The sequence below is a fragment of the Lolium rigidum genome, unplaced genomic scaffold (assembly GCF_022539505.1).
Source record: "Lolium rigidum isolate FL_2022 unplaced genomic scaffold, APGP_CSIRO_Lrig_0.1 contig_46252_1, whole genome shotgun sequence".
In the NCBI taxonomy this organism is placed as follows: Eukaryota; Viridiplantae; Streptophyta; class Magnoliopsida; order Poales; family Poaceae; genus Lolium; species Lolium rigidum.
The window spans coordinates 33,090-53,394 of NW_025900643.1; the positions used below are offsets into that span (position 1 = coordinate 33,090).

A 20,305-nucleotide genomic window follows, 5' to 3' on the forward strand; every position below is an offset into this window, starting at 1 on the left:
TATTATAAGCGTGTTCCTTTGATTTGGCGTTTGGTTGGGCTTAAGGCTTATAAGCCAAGAAAGCCATAACAAAATCCCCACCAAACACACACATAGTGTGCTCTCATTTGTTGTTTGTTTTGTGTGCCTAAGAAGAGTTAACATGTCCTTGCATTTATATTAAACTATTTTAATTATTATTACTTATGTTGACATTCAAGATACATTATGTTTATTGACATATACTATTATTAATAATGTAAACACGATAATTAAAATTAATGTATATTAATGCCATATTTATCTAATTGTTTAATATCTCTCATTTCAAATACATTTTCTAGTGGTTAACAGAAACTGTATTTGGTCAAGAAAGTTGTTTTTTAGTTTGTGATATTTAAGAAATTCTTTGGCTACAATGGAATCTACTTTAAAACTTATAAAATCATGAATATGCATTATGCGTGTTTATATAGTGTATTTACACTGTCCTTAAATAATAATAATAACTTGGTAGAGAGTGAGTGTATGAATCTAGCACAGAGCTAGTTAGAGGTTTCTAGAATATAAGACTATCAAGTTTATATAAAAAAGCAAATCTTAAATATAAGATCATCAAGTTTATGGTCATCTCTATCATTATAGACCATAGAGAGCTAGACTGGCCCGTTACCTCTACAGAGTACCATTGTAGTCATGTAGACCACTATAGATCATAGGGAGGCAGGCTGGCCCATTACCTCTGTCTTTGGAGCAGCAAGTATCATCTACAGGCCCAGGGATTCTGAGCGGAAAAGAGATCTACAAGCCCATGGATCTTAACACTAATCACTCGCCCAAGCCACGCAATCTCGACCGTCCAATGCACGGACGTCCCCAATGCACACCGGAAACTTTTAAAACCACAGCCCTAGGGTTCATTCCTCTGCGCCGTCACCTCCTTCCCCTTCCCACCACCACCACCACCCTCCTCGGCGACCGGCGGCGACGACAATGGTGCAGGGACGCCAAGGCCAGCGCGTCAGGCTCTACGTGCGGGGCACCATCCTGGGCTTCAAGAGGTGACCACCCACCCATCCATCTCGCATCTCCCCCATTTCCTCGACCCGCGCTACAGCTGCAAGGTTTTCTTACCTGGTTCTGCGGCGGCGCAGGTCCAAGTCGAACCAGTACGAGAGCACGTCGCTGCTCCAGATCGAGGGGGTGAACACCAAGGAGGACGTGTCGTGGTACGCCGGCAAGCGCATCGCCTACGTCTACAAGGCCAAGACCAAGAGCGACGGCACCGCCGTCCGGTGCATCTGGGGCAAGGTCACGCGCCCGCACGGCAACTCCGGCGTCGTGCGCGCGCAGTTCCGGTCCAACCTCCCGGCCACCTCCATGGTGAAGTCTCATGCTCGCCTGTTCCTCGTACCGCATCATGGCCTGTCGAGCTCTTTGCTGATGTGCTTTTCGTTGGATGATTTTGATTATGCAGGGCAAGAAGGTCCGCGTCCTCATGTACCCCAGCAGCACCTAAGGTAGAGACCTGTACTGATTACTAAGCTTGTGTACTGCGTTTTCTATTTATCAGTGATTGTGTCTGCTCATCGAGCTAGGAGTCCGTGATGAGTGCAAGTGTGTAGATCATGTAGATACCTAGCGATCATTGCCTTACTCGTAGAACATAAATGATGAAATGGTGCAGTCCCAAGTTTATGTATTGTTTGCTGTTCTCGTTTAAGGGCCCAATGCCATTTGGGGGAAGCTCTTTTGGTAGCTTCGAAATACCTGCAGGTTCTCTGCAGGGTGCTCGGAAATTTGGGCCCTAGAATAAATGCAGTGGTCTCATAGTACGAGGATGTGCTTTGGTCGATGAGTTTTTCTTACTGACCAGTTTGTCACAGCCTTGCCTCCAATGACCTCCATATGTCTACTCCATTTCATAACGTTGTATATTAATATTGTAGTATCTCATATGCCAGTTTTGTTTTGTTTGATCCTTCGGTAACTCATCTTTTACTCTCTTTGGATTTGATTGAGACCTATTTTAGTTCTCCATGCACAATTGTTGTTTATACTGAACTAGCTAGTTATATTGGTTGCGCCATCAGAGTTTTCAAGGCATAAGAGTTAGGTGGTCATCAGGCATGAACTGTTTGCCTTCGTGTCGTTGTTATGCACATGCAAGGGCCCCATGCCACTTGAGGGAAGATATTTTTGCTAGCTTCGAAATACCCGCAGGTTCTCTGTGGGGTGCTCGGAAGTTGGGGCCTTAGATTAAATGCAGTGGTTTCATAGTACAAGGATGTGCTTTTGTTGATGAGTTCCTCATCGACCATTTCCTCACAGCCTTGCCTCCAATGGCCTCCATATTAGTTATTGTTTGTTACTGTATCACTACGTCATGTAGGGAGCTTGGCTTACATTTTTTGTTTGTTAGGTACTCTAACCTAGCACGGGGCTGTAATTTGTTTTCTGGCCATAGCATTTTGTTAATATCTGCCGTTCATTATTTTCCATTTCTTCATAGTGAAATTGGGAATTATTATTTGGGGTTGTTTTAGTTTTCCTCAAGTCTAGAATCCAGAAGCACCAAATTCTGGGGCATGCATGAACTAGATGGCTTTTTTTGCATCCTTGCCTTTATACATTGTATTTTAAGGGCCCCACTTCCACTTGAGGGAAGATCTTTTTGCTAGCTTCGAAATACCTGCAGGTTCTCTGTGGGGTGCTCGGAAGTTGGAGCCTGAGATTAAATGCAGTGGTTTCATAGTACAAGGATGTGCTTTGGTTGATGAGTTCCTTGTTGACCAATTCCTCGCAGCCTTGCCTCCAATGGCCTCCATATTCTTTATTTTTTGTATAGGGAGTTTACCTTGATTTTTTTTGTTGGTTAAGTACTCTAGCCTCACATGGGGCTGTATTTTTTGAAACGACCATACCATTGTGTTATCATGTTTGGTTCATTATCTTCCATTTCCCCACAGTGAAAATGGAATGGCATTTGGGGTTGTTTTTAGTTTCCTCAAGTCCAGAATCCAGAAGTTATACATTGTACCTAAGATACGATGTTTAACTTTGCTTGCTACCTTTGTTTTGTCACTTTTGTGCTATAACAATTTCACATGCTGGTCTCTTTTTTTTTTTTTGCCTTGATTCTCAAATTATTGTTTTTATTTCATCTCAGGCCCAAATTTGTGAATTACTACTAACAAAGTTTCCTATCTTCTGAACTGTGCAGGTTGACCGGTAGATTCCATATTTAGTTGTAGCTGGCTTCGTTGGAGGTTGATATCAGTTTGACGCCCGGTTGATTAAGCAGAGGAGTATTCCTGGCGATTTTGGAAGAGTTTAGATTTTATCTTACTGAACAGACTGCTAGCTGTGTCTTTTATCACTTGTGTCAGCCGCTCATTCGCCTTGAAATGAAGTATGTGATGCAGTGTTACCTTTTCTTTGGTGGAGTGGTAATATATTTTCTGAGATGAGGTTTTCTCCAGCATTTATCACCGTGCAATCTTCTGATCTTTTCGTGGAGCAGTCTGTTGCGTTGATTGTCTTCTCTCCTGAAACACCTCGTCGTACTTTTATACCCAGCATGAGCTGTTATTCCAAGTTAGGCGGTTGACAAGTCGACGTTGCACATGTTTGTGCTACTACTAAAGGACGATGATATCGTCATCTTGCTGCATGCTAGCCTGAACGGGTCTCTGTCTTTGTGAAGAGCCATGCTGTGTTGGGCTGACCATGATAGTCGCTATGTGTTGGGCTGACGTGTATTGTCAGTTTTACCAACATAAAAAAGTTTTATATTACAAAATGTATATCATTAGAAAACTCAGATGTCATATTTCTAATGGTGTTTATGTTCTACTATAATTTATGTTATGTTCATAAAATTAGAGATACGGGTAATGTGCATTGATCTCACTATACGAATTAGTCATGCGCATTGATCTCACTATACAAATTAGTCAGTAATCTCAGGATCTCAGACGTTCATTTCAGTATCCTGGTTGAATTCGCTACCCAGGGCCATGTACAAAGTTCGTTCATTTCAGTTTATATCCTGGTTGAATTTGCTACCCAGGGCTATGTACAATACAAAGTTTGAAATGTCACGGTCGAATCGAAAGTAAAATAGGTAACGACCAATAATGAGGGCGGCGGACGCGACGCACACGGCACGAACGCCGGGGTGCCGTGCCGTCCCAGGGCGGTGCCAGTGTGCCCCCGAAATTTCTTCCACTCCCCCAACCTCGTCCGACCAGAGACCACCGCGGCCGCGCGCCAGCGCCACCCACGAGCCGCCATTCGCGGAGACAGCGACCGGCGCCAGCGCGCGGGTGGAGGGAGATAGATTAGATGGAGACGGCGGGCAGTGTCGTGGGGACGCGATCCACTCGGACTCCTCCACCCGCCCGACGCCCAGAGCGGAGCCGCGCGCCCAGCCTGGTCCGGTGCCGCGCCATGCAGAACCAGCCGGCTCCGCCGCCGGCCGTCCGCACCGTCGCCATCCCCTTCGCCGACCTCAAGGTGAGCACCCGGTCCAGAAACGGCGTACTGTACCGTACGGGGTCGGCCCCCTTCTCTTCCATTCTCTGATGCCGATTTCGGCGGCGGCGGCCGGCGGGTGCAGGAGCGGGGCAAGGACCTGCGCGGCAGGATCGAGGAGGGGCTCGGGCCCAACGGGCTAGGCATCATCTCCATTTCCCACGTGAGTATCCCTCCCCGGCCGCCTCTGACACAACACGAAGTCGTCCAGTTCCTTCATCCTTCCTCGACTGAACTTTTTTTCGAACCGGAAAATCCTGCAACTGAACTGAATTTTGAGCGCGCCTTGTCTTGCTTTCCTGTGCATTTTCAGGTGCCTGGTTTCCCGGCTCTAAGGAGAACGCTCCTGCGCCTGGCGCCGAGGTATGTGCCTGCCTCTCGTTCCACTGCAGGATTCAGTGCCGAAATCCGTAGTTGCCTCACGTGCTCTCTCGCTCGCTGTTTGTCAGAGTCGCGAACCTGCCTGAAGATGTCAAGGAACAACTTGAAGACCCGGATAGCAGGTACTGGTTTCTATCCATCCGGCATTCGGTTGAGATCGCTGAAACTTCAGGGATCCTTGTTTTGATTGATATCCAACGCGTGCTTCAGTTCATGTCAAATCTGATACTACCTCCGTTCCAACGAATAACGCTTGTATTTTTTTCCTTCCAAAAGTCAAACTACACAAAGTTTGACAAAGTTTTTATAAGAAAACTTTAATATGTATGATCCAGAATCAACACTGTCGGATACATGATAAAATACATTTTCATATGATTTCTATATAATGTCATAGTTCTTGATATTATTTTCAATTTTTTTGATTAAGGTTTGCTTAGGTTGACATTTTTTTTAAAAGACTAGGCCTTATTCATTGGAACGGAGGGAGTACTTCACACTGAACATCGCATGAATATTGAATACTGGTTTGTGCGCAAAGATTTATATACAATTTGTCCTTGCTGCACAGGTATAACTTTGGCTGGAGCCACGGGAAGGAGAAACTTGAATCTGGAAAACTCGGTAAACATTTCGCAGTTGTACTAGTAATGCACTGTACAATTTTGCTGAATGAATGAACATTGGAGACCAATACTGAACTGCGGACACTGTTGAATTTCATTCCCAAGTTCACTGTGCACCTTTTAAGCATGTCCAGTTGCGCTTTGCATTCTTAGTTTATGGTATGGTAGCAAAATGAACTTAGCTATTGCATTTTAAGAAAGTAAGTCGATTGCAACAGTATTATAGTGAATACAAAAGATGGAAAGATTATTTTCGGTTTGCTTTTTTTTTATAAGAACTTGCCAATAGTTGGCATGATTTTAGCTCATAAGCTAACTTCTGATCACCCATGCAGATACATTCAAAGGATCCTACTATGCCAACCCAATTTTGGATGTCCCAACTACTGATGACGCCCTTCTAAGTAGGTAAAGTATTTCTCACATAAAAATATCACCTCCTTTTACTGATAATATTTAGTTCTATGAGGTTGCCCCAAGTCTAATATGTTCGGTGAGATCTCATTCCATATTAACTATCTGATTGCTAGTTCTTGTTTGTATTACACAAAAATATGTGATGTGTTAGCTACTTATTCTGAGAAACTGTCAGGGAAAAGACAAATAAATCCCCACTGTAATTTTTTAGATGTTATGTTGCTAACTTCTTCTTGAGCTGCAATATGTTACATGTCCATTCTGAATCTTGACTTAATGGTACTTTTTCATGATATTTAATGGTGCTTTAATCTGCAGGTACCCATCATATTGCCGACCAAATATATGGCCAGCTGATCATCTACCTGAGCTTGAAATAGGTACGAGACTGACTGTCCTGACAGCTAAAGCATCCTACAACAGTTCATGGCAATTTGTTAACAGTGCATTAAAATCTCTCCTCATATTATTTCATTTATAGCGTTTAAAGCTCTTGGAAAGCTAATGCTGGAAGTTGGCTTGATGTTGGCTCGTCATTGTGATCTCTACGGTATGCACTATGTAAACATTACTCTAACTCAGCATGTTCTGTAGAGAAACATAATTTTTGTCGTGCAGTAAATTTAATTTACTGGAGGCATGTATTTGTTCCAAAATAAGCTATGAAATACGACTATTGGAACAAGATAAATCATAATTGGATTGTACAATGCCAAAGGAAATGACCAGTTGAATACCCAACTTTCTATAATGTATTGTGATTTTAAATAGCAGTTGCAACCTCTGTCACTAGTGAAATTCAATGCAACAATATATCTACATAACTCCAGGATACATGAAACTTTTTTAAGCTGCTCATGGACAGACACCATTCATTTCTCTTTGTAAGATCTCCACTAGTTTATTGGCTCAACTGTGATTGTTCCACTATTTCAATGTTGTAGCAATAATCTAATGAGTCTTTATCATACCACACTGTACTAACTATACAAAAGGAAAATATGTGTACAAGTACGAGTTGCAGATATGGTATCCTGAAGTGTCTTTGGGAAAATGTGACCTGCATATTGATTCTGGATTTATATTTGTGCTTTTTCTTTTTGAAGTTTGCTTTACCAATTAGTCAAATGGATTGACATCTGTCTGTTTTTCAGTAATGCAGCACGGAGTGGGAACATTTGATGGTGAAAGTCTTGAGCAGACAATTTCTCGTTCAAGGTGTCACAAGGGACGCCTGCTCTACTATTTCCCCAGACAATTCAGGTAATCCAGCATACTCACATGACTCATGAAAGAAAGGTGCGGGAAAAATTAATTTGCTCTAGATAGTGAATACCCTCATAACCTTCGACAAGTTTATTTTGTTTCGGTGGTTCTGCACATCCTCTAAATAGGCTACCAAGAAGAATAGGATTGGCAAACTGTACTATCACTTATGCAATAACCTATTACAATTGAATCAAAGCTTAAATTCTTTCTCACCCTTGTAATATCTAACCAAGCTTTCCAGTGTTTTAGTTGTAACAATTGATACTAACTTATCTCATATGACAACGCCTGACAGCACACAAAAAGAAGAAGGTGGTTCTGTTTCATCGTGGTGTGGATGGCATACTGACCATGGGTCTTTAACAGGTTAATCACATCTTATCTCATTTATTTTTCAAGTATGTATCTGTCACATTTGATATGGTTTTTTCTCAAAGCTAATAGTTTCTATCGTTCTTGCAGGACTTACATGTGGTCTGTTTATGAGAAATTCAGAGGAGATCCCCTGTCCTGATAGTGCAGCTGGGCTGTACATCCGGACTCGTGATTACCGAGTTGTTAAGGTAAGTTCCTGTGAACTCCAGTAGCTTTCTCATCAAATATAGACAACAAGCTATGTAATGTAAAAACACATCTCTAAAAAATGGTTTACCTTTGCTTGCTGCACTGGGAAATAGACACCTTTGAGACCAGGCGCAGATGTGCTCCTCGGTGGTTAAATGCTAAATAGTTGCACAGATACTTAAATAATTGCACTGAAACTATGTTAACATCATACTCACAGCTCTGCACTTATTTTGCTTTTGTTGGATACTGCAGGTTACATTTGGGGAGGATGAATTAGCTTACCAAATCGGGGAAACTACTGAAATACTATCAAGAGGTCGTTTATGTGCAACTCCACACTGTGTGCAGGTATCATGTCAACAACTTACTAGTTGAATGTGTAATAGAGCCTAGTTTTGTAGATTACAAGGTAATTACTAGTGTTTCCAACTTCTCAAGGTTGTAACTTCCTAAATACTGCCGTTGTTACTTTCAGGCACCTAGCGGTGAGAATGCTTCAAATGTTGAGCGCTCTACTTTCGCAATGTTCATGCAACCAGATTGGTATGTTATCTGGGCTTGTTCCTCCACGTTAATAGTTTATAGTCAGGAAGCTGTGTTGTGAAATACTAAAATCTGTACTCCGTAGTGAATGTATTTCTGTTTTCACATTGAAAGCGTTATCAGTTCTTAAACATCTCTTCTGTGTTCTCAAAATAAATTATTCTTTTTTTTGCAGGAACGAGACACTTAAGTTCCCAAGTGAAATTCCTTATCACCAAGAGGTTTGTCATTTAACCTGTACAAAAACCAGCTTCACTTGTTTTTTGGACCTCTGTTGATGAACATAATTGCACTTGGGCTGGTTCGTTCCTTTTGTGTTTACTTATGTATTTTTTAAAAACTCCTACCAGTTGATTCCACCAAACGGAGCACTTACATTCGGGGAGTATTCAGAGAGACTGGTGAACAAGTATTACCAAGGAAAGACATGAACGATTACCATGAGGCCTCGAGGAAAAGCTCCAGTTGAGATACCTAACAGGAAATGAAGAGTTGCAACTAGTCGCCTCCTGCAAGCTGTTGCCAAAATAGAAAGATGAAAAGATTTATAGATGTACAGTATGACTATCATTGCTATAACATGCACACATGTAAAATATCATGCAAAAGTATCACGACTTGGAAACTGTAAAAAATAAGATAAAATTCTGTACATGTTATTTCTTGAACTGATGTACATGTAGTTGTTCTACAGTCCTAAATCTCTAATTTTGTGCATGAAAATATGTGGGGGTCAGGACCGGAGACCGAACCTCTGAAAAATTGGCACTTCACGGTCAAAATGTTTAGTTAAGTCAGCACTGGGATTCCTTCGATGTCGACCTCAAACCAGTCAATCTAGAAACTTATGGCTTCACACCAGAGTTACCTCTCCTCCCCGACTTTCATCTTCATTTTGACTGCTCATATACTTCAACGGGTCACTGTTCTATTTCCAGCAATGTTGTTTCTTTATGTTTTCCTTGGGTTTCATATCTAGTCTACCCAACTTGCTTAAAAAAAAGGCTTGTTGTACTTCTACCACCTCTAAGCTATAAAGCCCGGTTCCGTGAAGCGGTTAGGCAATTCTCCTAAGTGTGTTAAACCCTAGTTGGCACTGTTCGTGGCCTGGTCTGAACAGGTGAACATTCTTCTGTAATTGTCGAAACCCCTGGTGAATCTTTGATCCAAATTTGCTACTGTACTACTTTTTGTGCTGTTTTCCTCTGAATTCATCAACAAGCTCTGAACCTCAACTCCGAGCGTGTCAATTGGTAAGAATCCTGAGCACGACGGAGTTCGGCTCTCGTAAAATCTTCCACGTTTGCTCTTGATCCTGACAGCACCGTTGAGTTGAGGTTGGGGTTTGGGGCTGGTTTACGAGGAATACGTTGTCAGTTCAAAATTAAATCTAGAAAATGGTTATATTTCGATGCTCTTTCGAATATGAAAGTGGAGTCCTTCATACTGCGGCATATGGAGACGAACGCCTTCTCTGGCGGCCACTCCTTGTATTAGAGCAACTCTAATGCCAGAGTCCGTAAATGCCGCTGGAACTGAATTTTTTCCAGCGGATTTAAGGGTTCGGGCCGAAAGCGGCAGCGCCTGAATCGGCGGCCCGGCCTGAAAAACTTTCTCGGAGCCCGAGAAAGTGAGCGTGCAGCCCCTATTTATACAGGGTTCCAAAACCCTACTCACCTCCGCCGCTTTCTCTTCCTCCGCCGTCTGCCGCTTCCACTTTCGGTGAGAAATCCGTTTGTTGCCGTTGATGCATCCGTTCTTCCGCGAGCTTCACCGCATGGCTGGCGCCGACAGCTGTGGAAGGGGAGGCGGGCGGATTGGCCGCAACAACTCGCCGCCGTGCGCCCCGTCTTCTGCTCGGATCGGAGCAACAGAAATGGAACCGCTCGGAGGGCACGCGGAAGCGGAGCGCGCGCCGGTGGACAAATTGGGGCTAACGCCGCCGGGGAAGCTCGCCCGCTACGCCAATAGCGGCGAGGGATCTTCTTCCGGCGCGTCGGGCCGTGCCCTTGTGCCGCCCGTCGACAACAACAAAGACGAGGAGGAGGAGGAGGCGGCGCCGGCGCGCACCGTCTTCAACTCCGCGGACTACGTCCTCAACGACGAGGAGGAGGCGACAACGATCCAACAGGTCGCCGTCATTTCGGGCACCGAGGAGCGCACACGCTTCCGCCGCGAGGAGGCGGACGCCATCCATCACGCGCGTACGAGGCGGCGCAGAAGGAGGCCGATGTCCGCCTCGTGTAGAAGGAGGTCGTCGATCTCGACTCCGAGTAGGTCACCGACGGCGGCTCCGCCACCGCGCGTAGAGGCTCCGGTAGGGCCAATAATTAGTTAAGTTAGGTCGCGTCCCGGAGGCCAATCTATATGTAATGTGTATTTTGCGATCGCAATGTTGATCATGCAACTATGCAGTTCCAATTTCAGTTTTATAAACTAGTTTGCGATGATCAATGCTCCTGCTATATTTGAATTTCGTTTTTCAGTTCGAAATACGAGTGTTGGTCTGCGCCACCTCTGAATTTGCTCGAAAAATGATTTTCGGGGAGAACTATGTTTTTCAGTTCGTCTCTTTACTGGCTCTGGGCTCTGTTAGATGGCTGTACCTTCCTTTCTTTCCCCTTCTCAGTTCCGAGTTCCGTCCCGCCGCCACCGTGCCCTCTACAGCTGCCGGCGTGTCCCGCCAGGCCGCCGCCGGCGCCCCCACCTCCCGCCCCTCACGCGCGTGGCCGCCGGCGCCATCCCGTCCCAGTGTTTTGTCACTGGGTTAACGCACCCGGCGCATCCTCTACCTAGATCCGCCCCCCTGCCCTCAAATCGCCAATGGCGGGGCAATCCGACCCGCACCTCTCCCTCTTCTCGCCCTCCGAGGTAACCAATCGACCCCGCATCCACTCCGTCCGTACCTGCGCCCTCCTCGACCTAGGGCATGTCCCCTCGCCGCTGACTCCGTTCGGTTGCTCGGTTTGTGCAGGTGGAGTTCGTGGCGGAGGACGAGATCGTCGAGATCGTCCCCAACATCCGCATGGAGGCCCTCAACATGATCTGCGTGCGTGCTCTCAACCAACTACGGAGTAGTACTTTTTTTTAGAGAATCTCCTTTTTTTTTTACTTATTACCAGAATCCCCCTACTCCACTAGCTAGTTATGTTCATCACCACCCCTCCATTTCTAGGGGATTCCGTCGTTTGCTACCGATATTCATGCTGTTCGCTGCCTAGTGATTGGTCCACTTCGATGCTTCGATGACTGCCTGTTGCTTCCTGGTGAAATTCTCGAGAATTGGGGCAATTTTAGAGTCCAGTCATGTGTCGAGTTTGTTTGGTTTCTGCCCATGGCTGCCCTACCAAAACTTACCTTGCCGGTTATTTGGTCAATGGTTCCACCCCGTGTATGCTCGGTTTCTCATAGTCCACCACTAGTTAGTTATGGTCACCACGCCGGATTTTTTCCCGGCTGTTGTTATGTGGCGGAAAGGATCCCTCCACCCTGCCTTGGCCGAAATTTTGGCAACAATTTGTGAAGGGAAGATCAAATGATCTATAGGCTGCAAAAACTTTGGCTACTAAGCAATACCCAAGTGTCAAGTGGTGCTGCTCATCTGGTCAGTTTTGGCTAACATTGTACTCACACCCGCCTTGTAGGGGGATTTCGGACCCTTCTTCCCGCAAATCGCAAGCAAGGTCCCACTGTGGCTTGCCGTGGCGCTCAAGAGGCGTGGCAAGTGCACCGTACGCGCACCCGAGTGGATGACTGTTGGTGAGTGCTTGCTCCTGTCCCTTGTTTAAGTAGCTTCATCTTCTTTCTTCCTTGTATCGTAGCTTGTAGGATTGTATATGCTACATGATGGTGCATAAATGGTAAAATCATACAGTACATGGGAGGAGCTCTCTGCCTCTATTTAGTGATGCGTAGAAGCAGTACAAGGCACAGCTCATAGATATTGCACCTTTTGTGGTTTTTTGTATGCGTGCTCATTTGTCCTTTAATTGCACCATCGGACACTGCTTATATCTCATATATGCGTGAAAGCCTATATCCGCCCCTTAAATGTTTGTTACGGTTGTTGCTAGACCGCTTAACGCAGGTGTTGGACGCAGAAAGAGAGTCACCTAGAGAATTTCAGCCATTACCATTCCACTATATTGAAGTATCCAAGCTTCTGTTTGACCAGTAAGCACACCAAGCGATTTTCTGACTGCTTTTCTTTTGTTGTATAAGAACCTATAGAACTCCGTTAAAGAAATAGCGTGCACACCCTAACTCTCTTGTTTTTTGTACAGTGCTCGTGATGACATCTCGGATGCATACTTGGTGAGTTGTAAAGAACTTTTGAGAGAAGTTTGTACTGTCTAGTTTGCTTTGATTTTTGTTAGAAAAATCTTACTTGTAGCATTTTGACACAGGTGAGATCTTTGATTGAGGATATCAGAGATGTCAGGTTCCATAAGGTCGAGAGTGGATTAGAAACATTATCTGGCCGTACTCATGCTGTGAAGGTATCTTTTTGTCCCCCACTTCTTGCCACTGAATAAGCTGCTTTTACTGGCTCCTAATATTCTGTTAGTTACTATGGAGATTTGTAATATTTTTTTCTCCATTACATAAACATTTTTTTGTTGTTATCTCTTGAAATGATATCTTAGTATACCTATCGGTTAACCTTTCTCATGGATTTAGAGTTAACAATACACTTCTAGAAATTTGAAGATCTAAGGGTTCTATGAATACACAAATGTTGATAATATGAGGATGGATTGGTACAAAATTATGGGTGGCTCTAAATTTTGATTGAGCATGGCATACTGCTTTGCTTGTGGCGTACCTGTTCTTTACACATTCTTTATTATGTATGGTACATCAAGCTGAGTTTAATTTCTGGCTCACTATGTTAAATTGTTAACGATCTTGATCTCTTGCTCACTGCCTTGTGCTTCTTTTTCTGCATTCCAACAGCTCAAAAATCTCTCTGCAATGGAGGTGAATATTGTCCGCCCTTTTATGGTGAGAACTCTGCAGGCGTTCTACAAGCATGATAGCCCACAGATGATTCAGCAGGCAGATAATACAGGGAGCAGATCAACACCAGTCACAGACCGCGGTCCAAGAGTAAGCCCTTTCTTCTGTACACATGATTTTTACCATCCTCTAGGAAGTAGCTTTCTCTAGCAGATTTACTCCAAGCTGCTAACTGCTCAAGTAAAGATTTCCTTGGATGTTTCAGTTAGACAGAAGAATGAATACTTTGTAGTATCTGTTTTCAAGGATATCTTGCTTCTGATAATACATCGGATAAATTCTTTGCTTAAATCCATGAACTTCTAATAGTATGAATTGTCAGGAATTGTTTCACATAACAAACTCCCCCTTTCCCTTTTGCTTGTGCAGAGAGACCTAAGGCGCAGGTAGGAGCATACTTGTGCAGAGAGACCTAAGGCGCAGGTAGGAGCATACTTGTGCAGAGGGACCTCAGGCGCAGGTGAAGAGTGCGGGTGTACCTGTCACTTGTATTTGCAGATAGTTTTCTGCACATAAGTTGATTGTAGTGAAGAAAGTACCGGCGTTGTTGTGATGTGATGTATGTTCCTACCTGAAAGCCATTGTAGTTCCCTTAGTGTGGCTCTTCTGCTATTGTGCTGGATAGTAATGGTACCGACTTAATGTATTAACCATAATGTTTTAGGATTGTGCTACCTGACATTACTTTGTTTTGAGGAAGCCATTGTCCAGGATGTGGATTTTCTGCTACTGTACTGGATAGCCATTGTCCATAATGTTTTAGGGTTAATTACTACATTAGCGTGTTGTGAAATTTAGAGCTCTAGCAACCGTTGCTGCCTCAGTGTTCATGTCAGACTACGTGCACCTGCGGTTTGATTTGGGGGATCATGGTCGCAAACAAAGTGTGCGTGTGTTAACATTCGTAATTCTTGTGTTGGCTCTTGGCTGTTGCTTTGTGCATTTTGTCCCCTTTGGCAGTTTTCTGTAGCGTCCATGGAAGGAATTCGTCCACCCTCTTTGCGCACCATGATTCTGTATATCCAGCGATCTCAGCGTGTGAGCAGTAGAGAGGACAAAACATATGGTGCAGGCAGAAAATTTGTGTATTCACATACGTCGAAGAATTCCAGCACGGCAAGAGGATTAAAAATTAGCAAATGGGATAAGGAAAAAAAGATGGGGCGAGAGAGGCTCGAACTCTCGACCTCAGGATCACTCGCTTTAGCTATGAGACCTACGCGCTAGCCAACTGCGCCACCGCCCCGTTGTGCTGATAGTAAAAGCCTATTATATATAATTTCTTGGCTTCTAGTTTATTTGGCTCTTTCTTCTCCCGGTAGTGTTGGCACCTAGATTAGTTTGTGATTGCTGAACATGCAAGGGATACTGGTTTGCTAAACGGTAAAATAGAAAAAAAGAGATTTTAAACGGTAAATTAGAGATTTACTTATTGGTGGGGTAAATGTGATGAACCGGTCTTGTGTTTGGTTGGATAAATGGAAATGAATGTACCATGATTAACTAATTAAATTATACCAATTAAGTTTTTGTGAAAACAAGCGTTAACACCAAAATGACTTCTTAACGATAAACATGGTCATAATTAAGAAGGTGGTGGCCTTTTGCAACCAAAAAGGGACCCACCCTATCCAAAATATCAGCCAAGTAATTTTTAGCACATGAGCGAAAAATTTAGTCCAAGAGAGGAATGCATTAAGAGATGACTAGTCACCAACCATCGTATTTTGTCGAACAGAGTTGAGGCATGTAGGTCCCGACATCCTTTTTTTCTGAGTTGTTTAAGTACAAAATTATATACAAAAACAACATCACTCTATTAAGTATATTTAAGCGATATTTATCAAAATATTTACCAAATTTAGATTACTCCTATGACCAAACCGAGCGATGATAAAACTAGCACATGAAAGCTGGCATGTCTTGAGCCATGGCATTGGAGATCTTGTTAAACCGGTTATAGTTGGATTTTCTAGGATAGCTAAGTGTAAACTTGACGCCTCCTACGTATGAAGCTAACATGAGGAACCGACTTCCAGGGCTTCTGAGACAATGAGCACCATGATATCTTGAACAAACGAGAAAAAAGGCATTATACATGATTTAGACCAACAAAAATAGGAGAAAGCATTAATTTAGCAAAAGGGGACCATATACAGATTGTTGAGGAATCATATACAGTATATAGATCAGGGAGAAGTTGTCTATCCCCTCCCCGATGTCTCAAGTGTTAGTTTTTGTTGATTAGAAACAGTCACAGAGCTAGCTTCACAGAGCTAGCTGGGGGCGAGTTGGGGACATGACCCCCCTATGCTGCATTTTTTGTGAGGCCTCCAAATTTATGCGTACTACCAGATTAAGCAGTTTGCACCCCTCCAAGTTACAAGGTGTTCAATCATCTTCCATTTAGTAAAACTAGCTAAATGCTCGGGCGTTGCTACTGAATAATAAGAACACGTGTAGTTGTCGACCACTTGTTGATAGATCTTCTCTTATATCTCACTCCATGCAACTATTTCCCCACACCCCTTCTCTTAGTTGAAACCGATTAACATATTTGCCAAAAAAATTCAGGTAACATGAAATTAATATCACGCGAATGTGTATTGATATCCACATATCAACACAGGAGTGACTATACAACAGATGTCTGTTTTGCAATTTGGAAACAGACAGATTTTAAAAACCAATAGCAAGTTGACAGCTGTTAGACTCAAAGTAATCAGTACGAACGAGAAATCTGTCTGTTTTCAGTCCGGTCCAACAGACATATTTTCGTATACTTAGTTCCTTCTCTAGCCTCAGCCCGACTCGATCGCTGTCCTACGAGTATTTGAGCCCGACAGGCCACTAAAACTTACAGGTACAAGAAGCCCACTATACATGACGCCTAGAGGAAAAAAAGCCCAGCAAAGCGATCATCTTCTGCAGCAAGAAAAGGCATCCGCACATCATTCGCCACACACAAACTCCACTTCCACTTGCTTCGACGCTGCTCCTGGCCTGGCGGTGGAGATTTTCTTTGGTTCAGCTGGCGGTGGAGATTGAAGGAGCTCCAACAAAAGAAGAGAGAGAACCAAGAGAGAATTCAGATATGATATGGAAGGAGAAAAAAGGAAGGGCAAGCAAGTTATGCAGTATGACATACCTGAAACTGAAGAAACAGATGATCCCCAAGTACGCTCCTACCCTTGTTTTGGTCTGTAGCATAAAAAAAGGAGATTTAGCTCATACCCGACTGACTCAACCTAGCATCATTTGATGATTCTTACATGATTTCAAAACAAAACTACCTTTTGAATCCTTCAATCATCCAACAAATTAGGCCCAAAATAGAGGGGCATGTTTCCACCCGGTAACAATAGCAAATCACTCTCTGGAAAAACTGTATGCCAGGAGAAAAGAAAACCACAGAAACTTCTACAAAACCATATCTCATGATTAAAAAATCACAATCATATTGTCTTACAAATTCACAGCAGCGATAAATTCTTATTCCGTTGAATAACAACATGAAAAATTAACTTATATGAGCCCAGAACTCAAATATTGTTGAGCAACAGATCATTGAATACTATTTTGACAGTACAGTTGAGCAACGGAGCAACAGAACCTTGTCCTCCCATGGAAGCACGGAATGTAGTGAGCATGCACCCCACATCCTTGCATTGACAGTACAACGAGTCTGGCTTCTGGGAGTTCTAGAACTTATGTAATCAATTTTGGTATCCTCTGTGATAAAATGATAACTCACAGATCGGTACTATTTTTTATAATTAAATTAGATACTTATTGAAATGTTTTCGTTGTGCAGCTAAGATATTAATGATTATGTTTTTTTGCTTTACAAAACTCAAATAATGATTATATTTGCAGGATAACTTTTCATACATGGCACTTCTACAGGGAGAACTTGACACAACCTACTCTCGTTATATTGCTACTCTACATGTAAAAATAAAAACTAAAACACTAAGAAAAATAAATGTTTAGGTGCCTAGAAATAATACCCATGCAAATTGTTACTTTCAGGAAGATACCCAGAATATGTCATCACCAGACAACAAATAACAAAACATGGAGATTGAGTGCTAAACAGAGTCAATTTGAATATGGCAGAAGAAACCAATCTCAAACAGATAATACAGGGGATTATAAAGTAAGCATTCTGACAGAAATTTTTATAGTATAAATTGACTCCATCATACTTACTCCCAATCACTCAAATAATTATGCATGGTGACACATTCCGACATGACGACGAGCAACCTTCAAGTTCATCACACCAACAAAGGAATGACCGAATGAGAACAGTTTCCAGATACAGATCTGATACACATCATAGAAAACTCATTATTTTGCGCTACTAAAATAACAGACGGCTTACCTAAACAAACAATCAGGAAACCAATACTAGACATGGAGAAATTGAAGAAAACCCTTGGGATGCAGATATGCTTCATGATATCATACTTGAAGAGGTAAATTGTGTAGCTTGTGATACCATGTATTACTGACAAAACAACTACAAAATATACCCTATAAATAACTGTGGCATAACTTTCTTCATAGGTTGTTGAAGATGACAGTCAATGAAATGAAGTAAACCATCATGCAGTTGACCATACATGGAATCTTTATGCTCAAAATAATAGATTGGCAGCAGATGAGGACCCAACGCAACTTAACTGTTGAAAATAAAGATGAACATACTGGAGAGATAAATGAAGAAGATGTTGATAACTTCTGGGAGAATGAGAAAGAAGGTACTGAGCAGCAGGAATCAGAATTAAGCGAAGATCAAAAGTTGAAAATGATTACTTAAAACTAGCACCAGTGTCTGAGCAACTTCCCAGAAAATTTAGGCTAATCCAGGAAAACTACCACTAGAAGTGCAACAAAAAAAATGATGTCATGCAATCCCTACACCTTTCTAGAAAAATATCCCTACTTATGTCCTCTTACTTTCTATAGTTTTGTATGCACTTCTAAACATATAGGTACTTGAAAAAGTGATACTGAGAAATAATGCTTAGGAACTGCTGAGGACATAAAACTGAAAGTATGGAGATAAAGAGAAATGAAATGGAAAAAAGAAAAAGTTGAAAAAGGGCCCCTCCTCCTTTTTCCGGGCTTCGAACCAGCTACCAAAAAAGGTTTCAAAAAGGTAGGCAGACTTACCCAGTTACCCCCACACCAAATAAATCAAGGACAGAAAAAATGAGGAATGAAAGAACAATTAAGAAATAAGAAGATCGACTGGATAAATGAGGAATGAAAGAGTGAAGAACAATACTGAAACATTAGTATATGAGAACACAAATATTTAAAAGAAACTTGTATTCATGGAAAAGTGAGCATGATGCTGAACAGAAAGTATCAAGAAATGGATTCAAATGGGGTAGACATCTCCCCATCGGCAAACTGCAACTTTTGCTTTGCCACTTCACATCTTTGATCCCATTTATTCTCTCCGCATAAGTAACAAACAATGGTTGAGAAAAATGAGATTAGTGAATTGTACAAACAAGTAATTGCTAACTAAAAGATAAATTAAAAATGTGGACCTCCTCCTTTTCCCAGTCTTGGAACCGACTTCAAACTTAAACATAGTTTAAGTGTTGGATAGATGATACAGTGAAAATAGCTGAAAGTTTGAAATAAATACTGAATCACTGAAGTAATGAAGATCTAAAGTATGACTAAGAAACTAAATCAATCAAGAGAATAATACTATGAAAATCTGTGGAATTTCAAGCTGAAACTCTCAAATAAGTTTCAAGTAGTTGTGCACTGTATGGTAGGCCATTTTTCTGAAACTCACAAATAAGTTTTAAGTAGTTTTGCACTGTAAAGACTCAATGAAGTACCGAAGATCTAAAAATGAAAGTGATGAAATGAAGCAATCAAGAGAATGGCACACTGAAAAGCAAAAAATAAATAAAGCTATAACACTGAAATAATTACTGAAACAACGAAAGACTGAGAATGCAGACTCAAATAATGAAGAATAAGATTGAGAGGACTGACAAAAGAATGAAGAACAAGTATGAATGCGGACTCAAATAATGAATATGAACAAGAGTGAGATGACTGACAATAAATAACAGCAAGCTGGATAAAAATACCTCACGAAATTCAAAGCAAAGAAATGAGGAATGAATTTTGAAGTGCCGAGAAATGAGAGAATGAAAAACTGAAAGACTCAACTGAATCTTTAAATGTCAGGAAATGACTAAAGATCAACAAAAAAAAACTGAATAATCAATTAACCGACTGAAACGCCGAAAAATGAGTGACTGCCAAAATGAGAGACTAAACAAAGTAAACTGAGAGACTGAATATAGAGACTAAGTCACTGAATATAGAGGAAAACTGAAAACTATATCACCGGAAACTGAAGAGAACTTAGGCGAGAAAGAGCAAGTTCATGACTGAAACGCCGAAAAATGAGTGACTGCTAAAACATGAAGAAATGGATAAGAAAAAAAAAACAGAAGACTGAAATGCTGATGAATAAGATACTGAAGAACTAAGACGCTTAAGAAATGAAATGAGGCACTAAGAAAGAAAGAAAGAAAGAAAGGCCGAAAAATGAGAGACGCTCAAGAAGACCCTGAGAAACTAAGAGACTGGAAGACTGAAGGAACGGACTGAACAAAAGGATAGTGAAATAAAAAGAGGGTGCAAACTGAAATAAGACAAGCAATTAAGCACCAGCCTGTTTCAGCTGCAACGCCTGGAGCACCATCCAGACTGAGATCGTCATCGCCGGTGATGGTGATGGTTCTGGACTCAGCACTCCATTGGTTGAATCAACCTGGATTGCAGAATTTCAAGTTCTCTCAATTCGCAGTTGATAACCAGTGCATATTGTCTTGATGGCTCTAGTTCGTCAGCTGAAAATCTTGATTGATTACAGAGTTGTAAGCTCATTTGCAACCCACATGTGTTGAGCACTCCGTTCC

At 42.2% G+C, this 20,305-nt stretch overlaps 3 protein-coding genes and 1 non-coding gene across 5 annotated transcripts; 3 read left to right on the top strand and 1 right to left on the bottom strand.

The window, feature by feature from the left end:
* The first annotated feature begins 921 nt into the window (after positions 1-921).
* On the top strand, positions 922-3,463 carry LOC124681549 (60S ribosomal protein L35a-1-like). The gene is made up of 4 exons (XM_047216450.1): positions 922-1,040; positions 1,134-1,362; positions 1,457-1,499; positions 3,203-3,463. The coding sequence occupies exons 1-3, from the start codon at positions 973-975 to the stop codon at positions 1,496-1,498; spliced, it is 339 nt and encodes a 112-aa protein (XP_047072406.1). The 5' UTR covers positions 922-972; the 3' UTR covers position 1,499; positions 3,203-3,463.
* Positions 3,464-4,326: 863 nt separating this feature from the next.
* Positions 4,327-8,897, top strand: LOC124681546. The gene is made up of 15 exons (XM_047216446.1): positions 4,327-4,497; positions 4,601-4,678; positions 4,829-4,878; positions 4,965-5,018; positions 5,468-5,520; positions 5,858-5,930; positions 6,258-6,319; positions 6,421-6,489; positions 7,094-7,202; positions 7,504-7,574; positions 7,671-7,771; positions 8,028-8,123; positions 8,251-8,318; positions 8,494-8,539; positions 8,669-8,897. Exons 1-15 carry the CDS (start codon positions 4,327-4,329, stop codon positions 8,747-8,749), a joined length of 1,182 nt encoding a protein of 393 aa, XP_047072402.1. The 3' UTR covers positions 8,750-8,897.
* Positions 8,898-11,090: 2,193 nt separating this feature from the next.
* On the top strand, positions 11,091-14,047 carry LOC124681547 (DNA replication complex GINS protein PSF2). 2 transcript variants are annotated; one of them, XM_047216447.1, is made up of 8 exons: positions 11,091-11,189; positions 11,293-11,367; positions 11,963-12,077; positions 12,392-12,491; positions 12,602-12,632; positions 12,725-12,817; positions 13,275-13,427; positions 13,744-14,047. In XM_047216447.1, the coding sequence occupies exons 1-8, from the start codon at positions 11,142-11,144 to the stop codon at positions 13,762-13,764; spliced, it is 636 nt and encodes a 211-aa protein (XP_047072403.1). In that variant the 5' UTR covers positions 11,091-11,141; the 3' UTR covers positions 13,765-14,047. The 2 variants fall into 2 exon arrangements, with proteins under 2 accessions (XP_047072403.1, XP_047072404.1); XM_047216448.1 differs by having other exon boundaries at positions 13,707-13,762.
* Positions 14,048-14,496: 449 nt separating this feature from the next.
* TRNAM-CAU lies at positions 14,497-14,583 on the bottom strand. The gene is given in 2 exon segments: positions 14,497-14,532; positions 14,546-14,583. It is a non-coding gene; the product is annotated as a tRNA-Met (tRNA).
* Between the last annotated feature and the right edge of the window lie 5,722 nt (positions 14,584-20,305).